Raw genomic sequence first — 17,003 nt, 5'->3', positions numbered from 1 at the left:
TTAGAAACTGCAATATCAAGAATTGTATAATTAGTTATATCAGTATAATATGTAATATTATCTTATCTATGGTATAATTGACAAAGATTTCCTTTAAATTCAGAAAGCTATGTTTTAATCCATAAAGAGATATATCTCATATAACATAGAGATACTGATTAATGAAACTATAAATACACAATCTAAATTAACTAGAACTAAATAATTTATTTTTATTCACTACTAAAAAGTTTTCCAAAATTTCGCAGAAATGGGCAATACTTGTATCGTGATATGTGACAACACTGTAATAAATAATGATTAAAGTAAAATATTAGGGTCGAAAATATTTATGTATTAATATATATATATATATATATATATATATATATATATAATTAGCACTAATGCGAACTAAGCCCTCAGTTTATAATGGTTTTAATAAAAGTAAAGTCGTCAACAAAAGTGTAAAACAGATTAACAATATTTTGAACTTTATTCTTTTTAATACAGATGCTTAATTAACAAATAAAATAAAACTTTTTATTTAGGCTCTTTCGTGACTAGCGAGATTTTTCCTTGTGGTCGTTTTTTATCTTTTCCTCGAAGCATTTTCTTCTCGTATCCATATATGGAGTAATATGGTAGCGGCATCACAGTTGACGATACAGGCAAAAGGTCTGGAACAATAAAAGACATTCAACTTTACTCGTAACATTATTGTAAAAAACATGTAGGTAAGTGACATTGCAGGTCACGGACGGACGACACGGAAGTATGACCTTGTCATTCATGACAATGCCTGAGAGGTATCATGGGCGTCATATTCATAATTATATTAACATCATATCGGGTGCTACATACGGGTACTACTTAACATCAGTTGGCTATATTTGTGCCAGTTTTATAGAAAAACAAAACACAAATCTATTGGTAAAATAATGTAATTAAATTGTAATAAAGTAGAATTTTACAATTTACAAAAATTAAATAAAAATTATGAATTTTGGAAAATGTTTTAAGTTTAAAGTCCATTTTCCAAAATTCATAATTTTTAGTTAAAGCAGTTTTGCATTATGCGTGAAATATGACAATTATTTTTCTACAATAACACCTGACCTGAGAACAACTATCGCTCGACATAAAATTGTTAATTGGTTATATAAGAACCACTCCTTATAAACTCTTGACCGTGGCCCGCCGCCAGCACAAGGCTAGATCGACCGGCGAGACCACTTACTGCACAATCGCACGCCCCATCAAGTATATACACTCCAGTATTTTACTATTCTGAATTTAAATTTAATAAAAAAGCGGCGCCAAATAGGGCTGATGGCTATGCGTCACAACTCACAGTATCACTTTTCTGAGAATATTATTTTTATATTAGCTGCTTATAAAGAGTAAATTCGAAAAATATATTTTAACTAATCTTGAATGAGCAGACCATATGAAATCTTGGAACACTATTATAAATTATTCATAAGTAAAGAAATACCAAAAATAATGTAATAAGGAAACATAGAATCAAAATATAATTTATTTTAAAAAATACATGAAACACAAAATTTAAATTCTTAATTACTATTGTTACTTGCAGAAAGTGTGTTACGCATCTCAATTTATTATCATTAAAGTAACAGAAGAACAATTTAAATTTATAAACATTAAAATTTTTGCTATAGTTAGGTAGCACGTAAGATGTTACAGATGAAAGTAGTATGACGTAAACACCACACTTGAAAATAAGTACATTATAGTAATTATGCATCGAATATCCGGAACGGATTCGAATAAAACGATTAAAACGAATTGTGCATATTACATGTTTACCAATGAACGAAAGTCGTCTTTCTAGTTTCACTCACTACACTTCTTTAACTTTTTTTTACTGGGTCCGACAAGATCCGCTGCAGATCAAATAAGCTTTACTTATAAATGCAATTGAGTATTACCTATAATGATGATGTCAAAGTTTCACAAACTATATCGAATTATTTTGTTTCTTTTTTTTTAATTTAAAAGTCTCTCAGAAACTTTAAGATGTCAAACTTCTTTCTTCAATTAATAATAATCACCTAAGAACATTTTTTAAATTTTTATATTACTTTTATGCGTAATTACTATAAGTATAGTGCGGTGCTATCTTATAGTAAATACGCATAAAAATTATCGTATTGGATTATACATTATAATATTTAGCTATGTATGAATTTATTGCCATATACATATATTTTGAACTCATAAATACAAAAATAATGTAGTGAGGTTAAATATTGGTTAAATATTTAACCTCACTACATTATTTCCAAGTTATGAGAGGTATTCCATATACTTTATATTAATAATAAAGGTAAATAAACTATAGTCTCTTGAATGGATAAATTAATCTGATTATGATGTAATATATTTGATAATTTATTGGATAACAATAAATATTCAATCGGAGCTATAAAGCCAATGGTCACTTGAGCAAATAACATTAGAGAATAATAAATATTGTTACAAAATATGTTCACAATATTACTTTATATATCATTAATTCGTATTCACATCGACAATATCTAATAAAACGAAAACCAATTATTACCCATTGCATGACCAAAATATTATCCAATAACAATTGACTATTGGAATATTTATTTTATTACTTTTTTATGCTATGATCAAGACGTGAACTGATTATTATTAGTGATCGCCCAGTGGTCGAAAATCGACCATAATTTTACACCTAATGAAGACTATAGCGAAATAATATTAAAGACAAACAATATAAATCTATTCTCAATTTAAGAACAGACTTCACCAATAAAAAGATATAGAATGGAATAATTTCCTAAGTAAGTAAGTAATAGTTTTATACTTGACTCTATATATTAATACATATATAGATGTACCATAAGTTATATATTTGAAAGTGCATATTTTGCTTGAATGGCTTAAACGTCAAGGTTCCATTCTGAGGCACAGTCTGCGAATTGCATCCTTATATCTTCACGCACAATTTTTTGCAATGTCATTCTTAAGTGACAAATATTTTTGATTGAGGAATTATTGTTTTTATGTAAGAAATGAACTTAATAATAGGACCATTTTTGAAAGTTCTTCACCTATCGAAATATACTTTATCAGCAAATAACACGAACCATACTATATTTACCACCCTGATCTAGCACACATTAATTTATTGCAGATACTAAAAAACTAGAAATCTCCACAATAAATTCACTCAGACGAGATCATGGCAGGTCACTAGTATTTAAGATAATATTTGGGAAGGATTATTGAAATATTTTCATAATAAATATAATGCTTTTAATTAATTAACGTTGCCCGGAAATTTGTTTCAGCGATATGCGCGCCGTTTGAATCTGTCAAACGACAAAGGTTCGTAAAATCATGTTTTTTTTTCTGTGTGTATCTTACGCTATATCTTTGTCACAACTGTATGGATTTCTCACTCATTTTATGTATACTCCTTTATTAATTTCATAATATGCATTCGATATGAATTGAGTATAGCAGTGAGTATAAAGTATATTTTATTATTGGAACATAATATATTGCGAAATATAATACAATCAGTATGCACATGTTTTATTTATTTAGTCCTTTGCACCAGACTTATACAAATAACATAATTTACATCGTAATAAGGTACAAAAAGCAGTCTTTTCGGTTTAGCACTCTCTTGCAGATTACCTTTGAATAGAGGAGGAAAAATAGAGTTGTAGATGACGCACGATTGAAATAGAAGAAAAAATATATAAACTAATATTATAATGATACTTATATAACTAAGTCAATGAAAAATTAATAAAACTTATTAACGTATTATGTTATTCAATGTTCCTTTTACCCAAGGTTGACATGTAGGAAGTAAATAAGAACACGTTACATTTTATTTTAGGTTTTTAATCTATATTATCTTTATTCATTTTATCTATAGAATACTAATCGTACTTAACATTTCCTTTGTTTGCACAAAAGAACCTTAACAGCAGAAGACTTAATTAATAAAACAAATTGAAATCTCACCGGGTTTGAGTACATTATCCGAGTCTCGCCGGTACAACATGCCCGCGCTCCATGCGAAAAAATAACCAAACAACACAAAAAACAAACAAAAATTCATCCTTGCAACAGCACGTATATACCAGGATCACAGAACGCGACAGCAGATATATTTCAGCTCGTATTTATTTGACAGTCTTCCGGGCGCGTGTCGCGGCGAGCGTACTACTAGGCTACTAGCAACTCGTATAAAGTATCGGAGCATATCGGTGACAGAACCGATACGCTGGCATTGGGTGCTCGGAAATCTAATATGAATACGCTTTTGGCAAATACACTGTAGTGCTGGAGGTGTATACCGTTGCTCGGGATCAGCTACTTGTCTGTAAATAATATGAGACGTGTGCCTAATAAAATCGATACACAGCGAGTTGCATATCGAACGTTGAGAGCCTTATTGCTGTTGAGTTCTAGTTTTCTTATTTACGTTCTGTATTTTCTCTCGGCATTGTACTTTCAATAAAATAGGCGCGTAAGGAAATTTATACCTTATTACAATTCTTATTAGTCCAAATTTAAACCATCTTGCCGATATTTGAATAAAGTCAATGTTATTCCGGCCAAATATTATTATGTTGTTTTAAGTGTATTGAAATTTGATGCTAATAATTTTTGTTGATTTTGAAACGCTGTGTAGCAAAAATCTACAAAACAAAAATATCTAACAGACAAAATGAATTAATAAACAAACCAGTCATATCCATGACACAGTTGCTCGGAGCGTAACATTCTAATTCAGAATAAAAAGAAACCTGCAAATTACGAGTAGTACTTGCAAATAGGAGGTTCCGAACAAAATATGCAGAATATTATAAATCTGAGACGCGATGTACTTATAATGAATAGACACTTGACGTTAATACGACAAATATTTTCGTGGTTATGACCATATGGCTGTCAAATCTTACCCGCATAATAATATTTGTTTCTTCAGGTTTTTTTGTGATTTTAAAACAGTATTCCCAGAAATATAAGTCTTTTTTTTTGTTATTTTTTTATTATTACTAAATATCATTACAAATTTCAAATATATCTCGCGTATTTGAATATATTTCACGTAGGTACTTTCTCAAATATAGGGTTATATAATAGAGGGGCGTACAAAGTCACATCAACAGTCAACGGGTCCGTTTTACCTGTTTACTTCAGAACCCTAATAAAACTGGTCTGCATACGGGCCGTATTAAAAAACTTTTAATAAATAAAATGACGTTGGCCTATAATAATAAAAAAGTTGGTGACGTTATTTCACTCTGCGCCTGATGTGATAGGTCATATCTCCACCGTGTGAAAGCTGTAAATCTCTTCATATTTCCCTAAGGGCTCATAGAGGCATCCCTTTTTCTGTAGGACGCGATGATGAATGAATAATCTATTAGAATATTACCCCTATACCACCCACGGGCCCATACTTTCATGTAGTCTCGCAGTGGACAACGTCGGACTAGACGTGGCATGCGACTTTAACTAAAATAATTTTACAAATACAACATCCTATTAATAATGTAATATTCCCTATAAATAATATAGTTATGTCCTTCGGTACTGCTTGTTTTGGAATATGCACCTATGTACATAGTTCTACCTGTAAGTGCAAAATTATATAATATAAAAAAATGCTTATTTTTAAACTTTGCCTTTAATACACATTATTAATGTAGTTGAACTTATTTTAAGACATACAGTACTCTAGGTATTTCTCGTCGGATAATCTAATGACGGTAGTTGAAGAAAGTGCAGCACTTATCAACATTAAAATTTGCGATGATTCCAGTCAGCTCGTGACAAAGGCTAGTTTTATTTACCATAAAATGTTTACCTGTTTAACTATATTAATTAATATTTCTGATTTTAAATTTTATAGATTTATGATTAAAATTTATGATTTTAAACTTTTTTGGTTGTTTACAAATTGTACACATTATACAAACGAGTTATTTACTATGATAATATTATTCAAGAACTCCCGATATCTCAACGCTATTACAAAAGTTGTTCTTGGGTCGAGTGTGACCAAGACGATTTAGTAAATATCTCGTTTATATAATATGTACAATACTTTAATTAGTTGATGTATTAAGAATCTAATATTGTTATTCTTGTATATAATCTCTTCCATTATTTACCTATATTTTAATAGACGTGAAATATTGTTTTACCTACAATGTATACCAATTTAGAAGGTACAAACGCTAATACGTTTGCATTACATTGTACAATAAGTACCATCGTCGTGTGAACTAATTTCTGAGATTCTTTTTCTAATTTATATTGTTTACTTTTACTAATATTCGTTACATTTTTATTTTCAAGCACCGTCTCCATCACAATTGAAGTAGGTACGTTTATCTGACACGTCTTATTATTTTTTATTGTAACTTTAGATTCTAAGATCATTGATATCTAAAACTACTACTTTGGGTGATTCATAATATAACAGTATTATATAAAAATCCAACAATTAATTACTATAATGGTCAAATATACGTCTCTAAATTAATATTTCATATACATACGTATAACATACATCTAGAACCTGCAGACCAACCAGTACCATGTATAGTAGGATGAGATCACGCATGCGCACTTATGAACCCAGTGAGTCAACGCGGGGGCGGCACGATGATACCTTCGACCAGAATACACGGAAACACTATTATTTAATTGTCACGTCACAGTTATTCTCAATCATCAGTCATTTATTGTTTGCAGATATAATGTAAATAAGACATCATTATTACGACTCTAGTGCAAATTAGCGGGGACTGAGACATTTGAGATCGTCATCTCAGCCCGGAAGACATCCACTGCTAAACAAAGGCCTACCCCAAAGATCTCCACGACGATCGATCCTGCGCTGCTCGCATCCAATGCCTTCCAACGATCTTAACCAGATCGTCGGTCCACGATTTGAGATCGTATATTAATAATACTGTTATTATTAATAGGAAGTTTTTTTTTGTAATACTAAGGTTGTCAGGAAGATATTGCGTTAGCAATGAGACCGCCTTGTGTACCTACCTACTTCTTTCTTTAATCTATTGTTATATTTTTGTATTTACTTCTAATGTTGGTAAAGTAGTGCACTTTATATTATAAAAATAAAAAACCTATGCGACGCTATTATGTATTAAAAAGGAAGCTATACATTCATAAAATTGGAAAATATTTACAATAATATTTATAAATAGGAACTTTTCTTTGTGTTTTGTATGTAAAAACAAAGATAGTTCATATAGTATTTTATTGTTAAGTAATTACTATTTTTAGTTTGCAATACTTTTTAATTCATTAGTTGCAAATTTATATTCTACACCATAAATATTACTTACAGGGCTGATAGTGACAAACTACTGCTAATGACGACTACTATATCATTTAAATTAACAAAAAAAAACAATACAATTGTTTTTTCTAATAAGGGCACAATGATGATTTAACTAAATGGAAATTTAAATTAAAATATTTATCCTAAGAACAACGCTTTTATGTCAGTATACCCAATATAGTGTATTATAGTTTAAAAGACAGATATTTGCCATAAACTTAACATGTTACTGTTATTAAATAAATTTACTGTTCATGCAATAAATAAAATAAAATATGACATTATGTAAATTTCAGTATGTAAGATACATATATGAACAAAGTTCCGAAGTAACAGTAACGATTTCAAAACGTGTGCTCCTTTTCTTGACTTTCTGTCGATCTAAATTTATTCTTGGCGGCAAAGTTTCGAATGTATACTGTTTTAGAAATACCGTGGGGTGAGGTCTAACATCATATTTATATAATAGTATATATATTTTTTTAATTATATACAAATGTCACGGTGGTCAACAATAATTTAGCAAATCATCTTACTTCTCTTAGGCGCAGATTACGAACACAATGATCGCTTGATACAACATTCCATTCAGGAGTATGGCTGTTTATATTATATATTTTCCATGCTTTCATGCTTCGTATTATTTAAACATATATATATACATATAAATTATACCGCTCATAAAGACATTAAAGCTGTAATTTTATTACAAAAAAAAACAAAAATATGAAGATAGTTGTATCTGGTTACGTAGTGTAAAATATATGTATACCTACTCATCATATAGTAACAAAAGTGTATTTACCAGTTTGTTTTTACATTTACATAGACTAACCGGCTGATCTACTAAATTGGACATATAACTTTAACCCTAAAAAAATCTCGAGAGGAGTGAAAAATGGGACGATATTTAATAGCGGACAAAAAGTCTTAAGTAACTGCGAGTATGTAACATATCTGGGGAGTACAATATATATATCTATATATAGTCCTGGTAAATACAAATCGATACCTGCTTGCCCCTTCTCCCGTATTAGAATGTAATATTCTTTGACCACGTCCCACAGTGTGGCGTGGCCCAGTTGTATGTGGTTATTGGAAAACTTCCTAATACGTATTAAAGTGTTTGATATGAATCACTTTATCGCACAAGTTTAGACATGCGGTTGATAGGTAACTATATACCGTTGTTTCATTTATTTGCTCTTTCAGATACTACTATTACTTTTATATCCCTGGAATGGTATACAAGCTAACTTCCAATTGTTTATTTTTTACTATGTTGGTGGCAATGATGCATACGGCCTATCTGATGATAAACAGCTACCGTAGCCTATGGATGGCTAAAACACCAGGCGTGTTAGGTGCGCGTTGTCGATTCTAAAGAAATCCAAATATACCGTTCTTGATAAACCCCATAATGTAGGCTCTAGAGAAAACCTCGGCAGGTAGTTCATTCCACAATCTAAAGTGTATACAGAAGAAAGCTCCTCACTATTTAATGAAGTGTGGTGCACCAGCACCTATAACAGTATCTAATAAATTTGTATAATTCATATAGCAATATCTACTCCCAAATCAAATAAATAACAAGTGTTATGCTTACTAGACAACTGATAGAAAGAAATCCTTAAGTCATTGATTTCGTAAATATATGCATATTATACTCGTACATAGGAATTAGTATTTTTGTTTGTACTAATACCCAGATTGTACTAATCTGGGTATTAGTAAAAACAAAAATACTAATGAATACTAATGTTTTTTCGAGGAATCGGACCCACGATCATCAAAAAAAGGCGTCCTATACTACCGAGGCCATCAATTGCTGATACTACTAATATATGTCATTAGATTGGCAAACATTATAAATTGAGAAACATTAGAAATTTGCATATGAATATCGTAGTGAAACTATATTGTCACGACAATAGTCACGCATTGCCATTCCTTTCCTGAGGACTAAAGTATGATAATATACCACCGCACCTTGTAATTTTACTACCTTATCTCACCCTTCAATCTACAATACAACTTGTAAGGCTTGGGGAAAGATAGATATACGAGTACGTGAGACAGAGGTCACGTAGGAGCGAAGAGATTATTAATAATCGACCTGCACGCGGTCCCTGGAAACTATTGTGGTTAATTCCTGGTGAATATATCACGATGGGCTCACTGATCTAACTTCAAGTTGACCCTATCATCCTCCACTGGTGCATCGCCAGCATATACATGGAAAAAGGAGGTATTCACGTAAACGACTTTGTACAGAGTCTACCTAGATTAACATATGCATATATATAAATATCATCATAGCCTTTTTTTATTTTTTTATTTATAAACACTTTATTGCACCAATAGAATTAATACATAAGAATTATACAGAAAAGAGATATGGAAGTACAAAAGGTTGTCTTATCGCAAGAAACAGTCTCTTCCTTTTGTATTTGATCTTATTTTAAAAATTATCCATTAATATTGTTTGTTGATTATTGTACTTTTTATATAAAAAAGGATCCCCATAAACACCCGTTACCTTGTAACGTGAAAGAATTAATATCTCCCGCATTCAAAGATAAGCACTGGCGACGTGTGGGCAACAATTTGCCCACCTTTGAAGTTCGTATGTTTCCCAACAGTCTCACTTTCAAATTAGGGTCCTGGAGACCTATGTCAACCAGTGTGACATTTGGGCACGTACCCGTCGCAAGGTTAATAATGAATGAAATTGTGGCGGCGGCTTCAAGTTTAGATTATCACTGGCGCTGGTGGAGTTCGGATATTGAAGTTAAGTGGTGGTTTCATTATCTTTGACAAAGGTTACGGATATTCACAACCGTGTAACTAAATGGTGTTTTGTATATGTACACACAATAGTACAAAGTAAAAATTTTGGTACATAGAAAATAATAAAAATTAGGTTCATAATCAAAATAGAAATTGCGATAATTTCAAAAACAAAGGAGCATTATATTTGATTTATATAGAGAAGAAGTATAATGTTAACTTTTTTAAAATAACACTTCAATCATAACTGTCAACCGACTGCAGTCCACACCCAAGGCAGGCTACTGGGTACATTCTTCGTCCTTCTAAGTTATATACACGCAACCCTACGTATGGAGCATACGGCTAGACTTAGCTATATCTAGCTGCGGGGCGTCCTACGCTACGTTTGCCAATTCGTGGTATCCACTCTAGATCACATCTACTCCACTTGAAAGTAGATTTTATCTATAAAAAAAAACATTAGAAACACACAAAAACTATTTTACTTTTAGTCTTTCATGTAAGAATTAAATATAACCTTCTACCTTAAAATTTAAATTAATTGTTATCGAATTTAGAGTACTGGGCTATCTGTCATCAAATATTACTTAGAAACTGATTTATTTTGATCCTCCAGTATATTTATTCAATACTAGATGTGCCTGCATCTCTACCCACATGAAATTTGTAGCGTATGTGTTATTCTGATTACTGTAAAGTTTTATCAATATCCATTCAGTAGTTTTTACGTGAAAGAATAACAAATATCCATCCATCTAAACTGACAAACTTTTCCGTTTATATTATCAATAAGATTTTACTGATAATTTTTTTTCAACACTTCAATAATTTTTCAAGTAATTTCTTAAACATGTATGTTGAAATAATATTAGTTTTAGTATGTAATATTATGTTATCTGTGGTTTTAGCCACAGGCAAGTTTCAAATAAACTATTCAACTGCTCTCCCTTTTTTAAATTCTAAAATACATGCAAGTGATATTTTGTACCTTTTTAAAACATATCTCGCTAGTTTTAGTGCCGCTACTACAAATAAATAACATGCTATATGTACAAATACATTTCATATTTTTATTTCTCTCACACGTGAACACGTATTGCCTTACATAGTGGCTTGCACTTTACAGTTACCTACCTTTCTTGTTGTAGAAACCCACAACGAACACCCACTACTGCCCTCATATGTTTGGCGTAATTAAAATTCAATATATATATACCTACTGAATGCTGCGACTTTGCTCGTGTATATTAAGATAATTTCTATCATTAATATCAAGATTAATGCACAATGATGGCACAGACAAATAGATCAAATTAAAAAAGCAACAGCATTAGTTCGAAGTAATGTAAGTGCAATTTTCTTTATATTCATAGTATAGACACGGTTCATTAACTATTTTAGTATATATATATTTTAACATTTAGGACCATTTCAAGCTGTCCAAATATGCAGCTATGTGACCTATGATATATACATATACGTGTGTACATGAATCATAATTATGCTGACACCATTTTAGAGTGCTCTACTAATTCTTTTTAAAATAACAATTCTTTATGATAAATGATAATATTATTATGGTTCTACCATTCAATTATTTTAGAAACATGAAAGCGTAGCGGTTTTTGTATTGATTGCCGCATGCATTCTTATATAAAATGTAAATACTATAACTATCAGATGGCAATTGTAAGTAGCTATGACGTGGTGTAGTATCTTGAGTAGTCATACTCACTAATGTCCGGACGTGTGGCGTGGTGGGCCGGGTCATTGGGCTCCCTAAAATATGATCGAGCGCAGTGGTGGCTGGCTCATCTGTCATACTCGTGAACGGGTGCTGCTTGTAGGGACTGGTCTGCTCTAATCACTATGACTGATTTCCTCTTATTAATTGTTTAACCAATTAGTTATATATTCAATATTTTTTCTATTTGAGTATTTAATTGAATGAGTGCAAATTGATGGTTTGTATTCACACACTTAAACTTAAAAATGTAAAGTAATAATAAAATTATTTAAAAGAGCAACACGCAAGTTTCTTGCTCGATCATCTTGTGATGAAACAGTTTTCCGAATGAGCGGTAGATTAAAAAATGTAATGATTATTCAAAAGTGCTTTAATGTAAGTTTATTTGAATAAATGATATTCTATTCTATTCTATTCATTATGGATAATACAAAGGTTAAAAAAAAATAAAGTTTTCAAATAAAAAAATAAAATTTTTTTTCAATAAATCAAAGCTCAGCTTTATTGAATTTATACAGTATGTTATCATTAGTTAATTATATAATTACGTCTAATTATTTTATACAATATATAGTAAAGACACAGAAGAATAAGACTGAGAGAGAAGTGGGTATAAGCCTGGTTATTTATTAATCGTCTTAAACAATTACTGCAATGTATGCATAACCTTGTTCTTTTTTTGAATTGTTTAAACAATCTAAATATGAAATGTTCACCTTGAATCGAATGAAAGGATAATCGAATTGAATCGGTATTATTCAATTAAAATAGGATATTATTCTAAAATATTATGAATAATATTTTGAATATATGGAATGTTCGCGACTTTTCAAACGTCATGTAACAAAACTGTACAGCAAACATATTCCATTCCATCCCATGACCTGTATTCAAGTAACACAAAATTTCTCACATAATATCTGCGACTACAGGTGCAAATTACTGCCCTGCGGGGTAAAAGGACCCTTGTATCACGTATATCGCAACCAGTCACAGACGAACCCTAGAAATTTATCTGGACGACGCAACCGCCTAATGTGGTGGAGGACGCCATCCAGCGAAAGGGTTCAGATTACATTGGTCCCAAGTTGCCTAATATGACTGTCAAGGGAAATAACAGAGCTTCGTGTGTAGTTCCCGGAGTTATAGTGCTGTGTGAGCTAGTTCACGAACACCTAAATAACTTGCGTGCGACATTAATTTTATTTCAAGAGAGCAAATTAGGGATTCAATTAAAATTGTCAAACTTGGACCGTTTATCGCGTAAAAACGGATACAGATATGAATATAAAGAGATGTCGCAACATCTCTGTTTTTAGCAATTATTAGTCTGCAATAAGACATTAATAATTAAAATTTAATCAAATATAATTAAATTTTGATTCGGAGTTTCGACACAAATCTTACACATGTCGAAAAAATTTTAATTTATTGATGATATTTTGTTGTAAGCCCGACTTGTAATATCAATAAATTAGCATCCTAGCATATAGTGTAGTACTGACATTCTTAGTTAAGACTAAGTATGCAAGGATGTTTTTTTTGTCGTGTAAAAACTTCAAAAATATACTATTAATATAAAATTAAACATAATATAAAATTGTTCCACGTAACTTGGGACCTAAGTAACTTGGGATGTATTAATCTAGAAAAAAAATTATTAGAAATTTACTAATAAATGGCTTTATGTCTACCCGTCTGTACTAAAAACGTTTTATAAATTGTTTGTCTATCTCAATCACAACACGGTTTTAGAAAAAAAAGTAAAACACCGAAAACGGGCTATTCGAAACGAATAGATCGGACATTTGGTGAAATAAATATCACTTAAATCAACATGAAAGTAAACCAAACCTTAATACGAATACGGTCGATTTTCGAGTGTGCGCACACCGAAGCCGTGTTCCAAAATGTAATGAAAGGCGAACTAACATTTTTATAGGGGTTTCAACGACTCTCGGAACGGTAGCGAACGTTTTACATTTAAGGAATCCTCATTCTATTATATGCGGCGTAACACATCGCCGTTTATGTGCGACAACTATCTTTATTCAACGTTTATACGTTTGCGATGTTTATTTTAACGCAACTAAGAATGTACAGCATTGTACTGAGATTTTCTTCCCACCTTTTGTTGAATGTTATGGGAACTGCGAGTGTAAATCGGAAATCTTATTAAAATGTTAACATTTATATCCATTTCTGTATGCCGTTTGTAAGTAAAAACATATAATTTTATTTAGGAAACTAAACCGCCTTCGAGTAACTCTGCACACCTGAAGATTGGCTAGTAAAGAATGCAAATAACATTAAGGCCGCCGATTATACAAAAATTCATTAGTTTATATAAATATTTTAATTTGGTTTTCATTTGACTGCACATAGATACATTCATTCACTGATATATGTCAATGTGAATCCTCATTATATTATATGATTCAGAAAGTAATCCGTGTTTCTTATAATTTCTTCTCAACTGAAATGGATGATAGGCAAAAAAATATAATATCAAACATTTTACTTTATGAAACACTAAGATATGCTACACAAATAAATTATTTTATGTATAATTGATTTGATTTTATTGTTTAAATTCTACAGTTTACAAAAAGACTCATCGAATTCATTTCAGAGGTAGAGAAAAAGTATAATCTAATGACAGATATTTCAAATGTTAGATTAGTGATATTTTTAATGCCTGAAAGACTTCGCTATCAAATGAACGTTCAGGTTGTTTTGTGTAAAACTCATTAAAAGTGACCTTTCTATTGAGATTGATACAAAAATATAAATGTCATCTATTGATGTCTGATCAATACAAATTTTCGTGGATACTTTAATCGTACACGCCTACGAGCGGCTATATGAAAATGAACCTTTTTCATTCAACCCTTGATTATTTCATGTGGAATTTTCATCAAAACGTGTATTATTGCAGATTGCAAAATTAATATACACCAACAGGTATTTTCACTGAAAATAAAATCTATAAGCTCGTAATTAACTTAAATATTTTTCGTAATTTTAAAGTTTTCAAGCTCTGGTCTACATACGATAGGTTTATTTTGTTACTCACACAACTGTAAGTTATATATATATATATATATATAATAATAATATGAAATATACAAGACTTACCAAAAATGAATCAGATAGGAACTTCAAAATTAATTTACTTAAATAATTAATTACAAATCTGCTATGTCAAAAAATATATATTACACTGATTCATACAAAAAATATTCTGTTCTCAGTGACGCAAGCTTGCTAAAGATCAGGTTCAGCGCATTCTAAATTCAAATTACATTCTTAATTTTTTTTTATTAAAAACAGTATCTCATTAGAAATCACTATGCAAGCCTGCTAATGATCAGATCCAGTGCGTTCTAAATTCAAATTAAAATTTTCTTTAACAAATTCTTAAAATTTTGTTTAAGAATTTGTTTTAATTAAAATATTTTAAGCGCATTGAGGTCAATTGAGACTTAAATAATATAACGATGAATGCAGTTGCATCTAGTTTAAACCGGTACTTATCGATATTGCATTTGAAATATTTACTGCAGCGAACGCTCGTAATGAATACGTACACTGAGCAGATGCAACTATCGAGAATTAAATGCATTCAGTTTATTAGTTTTCTATTGGGAAATATTTGTTTAAAAATATATAATTAAAGAAACATATCTCCGTCTCCGTGATTATAAATTAAGAAAACTCCGATATTAAAAAGCTTGCTATATAAAAATGTAAAAACATATATAGCACTACATGAACAATTAATGGAATGACTGTTCAAAATCTTGATGCTTAAATTAAGTTTATTTGAATAAATATAATAAAGAGGTAACAATGGACATCCTAATCATTAAACAGCGATGTCTTCAAGGAAATCTTGTATAACTTACCAGAACATAAGCAGATCTGTTGCCCGCGATTTCGGTTGCACAAATTTTCGTCCCCTATATATTCCCAATATATGCCCTAATTGTAATTACATTAAAAAAAATAGTATAGGTACGATGAGATTGTCATCGTCATATTTTGTAACACAAAAATTTGTGTAACATAAAATAAGGTACGCACGCGATATGCGATAAGGTACGCACAGTCTATTCTTTAAAAAAATAAAATTGAGTACTAAGTAAAAACTTACTATTATATAAGAAAAGTAAATTTGTCAAATTGAAAACCTTTCCCTTTTGACAGTTGGTTGAAAATACATTAAACGCTAGAGACATTTCCATTCCATATTCGAATTTTGAAAAACACTCGCCAAAAAAAGGATATTTCATTCAAATTTGTAATCGAAAAACGTCACACGTAAGATAAGAAATGATATCAAAGCTGACTGAAAATCTGACTCCGATAGCACCATACGCAGTCCAATTCGCTCCCCGACAAATGTATTTCCAATTTTTCTAGCATACACCGGAATGTAATAGAGAGTATTTTGCGGGGTCTTTTTCTTATTTTTTACGAGCGTGTGCCCGCCGGTATTACGTCGACATGTGGCTAGGATCCCGGTTATTATTTTTAGGGGGGACGGTGGCTTCCCTAAATTTTGCTTTATTTGATCCGTCTTGGTTGAAATAGGCGCGTAAGCTATTTTCAATACCGGTTAATTCGTTGGACAATGGAATACCCTTGTTCGCGCCAGTGCTTTTTATTGTGTGCTACCAATTCGATGAGCGATGTCGACGAGTTAGGATTGTCATCACTAAATACGAATTGTTAACAGGTAATATATTTTCTTATTAACATGTTGCATAAATATAACCTGTTATTATACACTGAATTTTTTTTGAAAAAGTGAACCCATATTTTTATATTTACAGTTTAGTACTATATTTATAAATATCATACTCGTGATTTGTATATACTGCAAAATAGTGGAAAAATATTATATTATTACTACTAGTAACTAGGAGTTGTTTTATTATTTTTGAACCAACATTTTGATACTACAACTTCTTGTTGATTATTTAATATACAATAATTACTTGTAATATATATATTTAGTATAATTCAACTAACTTAGATAATATTTTGGTTAATCTAAGATATAATGTTGATATTGTT

General features: G+C 30.7%; 1 protein-coding gene across 1 annotated transcript; it reads right to left on the bottom strand.

Annotated features, from left to right (window-relative positions):
• Window positions 1-437: 437 nt before the first annotated feature.
• On the bottom strand, window positions 438-4,224 carry LOC131846140 (uncharacterized). The gene is made up of 2 exons (XM_059195368.1): window positions 4,018-4,224; window positions 438-659 (listed from the first exon to the last, which is right to left on the bottom strand). The coding sequence occupies exons 1-2, from the start codon at window positions 4,112-4,114 to the stop codon at window positions 523-525; spliced, it is 234 nt and encodes a 77-aa protein (XP_059051351.1). The 5' UTR covers window positions 4,115-4,224; the 3' UTR covers window positions 438-522.
• Between the last annotated feature and the right edge of the window lie 12,779 nt (window positions 4,225-17,003).

This window comes from Achroia grisella, unplaced genomic scaffold, assembly GCF_030625045.1.
Source record: "Achroia grisella isolate CSIRO2021 unplaced genomic scaffold, CSIRO_AGI_Agris_v1 utg501, whole genome shotgun sequence".
Taxonomy (NCBI): domain Eukaryota; kingdom Metazoa; phylum Arthropoda; class Insecta; order Lepidoptera; family Pyralidae; genus Achroia; species Achroia grisella.
The sequence above is the reverse complement of the archived record's forward strand: the minus strand, read 5'-3'. Positions and strand labels throughout refer to the sequence as shown.

Bases quoted from the DNA above. Each gene is read 5' to 3' on its own strand.
- LOC131846140 (XM_059195368.1), bottom strand. From the start codon at position 4,114: ATGAATTTTTGTTTGTTTTTTGTGTTGTTTGGTTATTTTTTCGCATGG. The intron at 660-4,017 runs GTGAGATTTCAA...TTATTGTTCCAG, and splicing joins GGATAATGTACTCAAACCCG to ACCTTTTGCCTGTATCGTCA.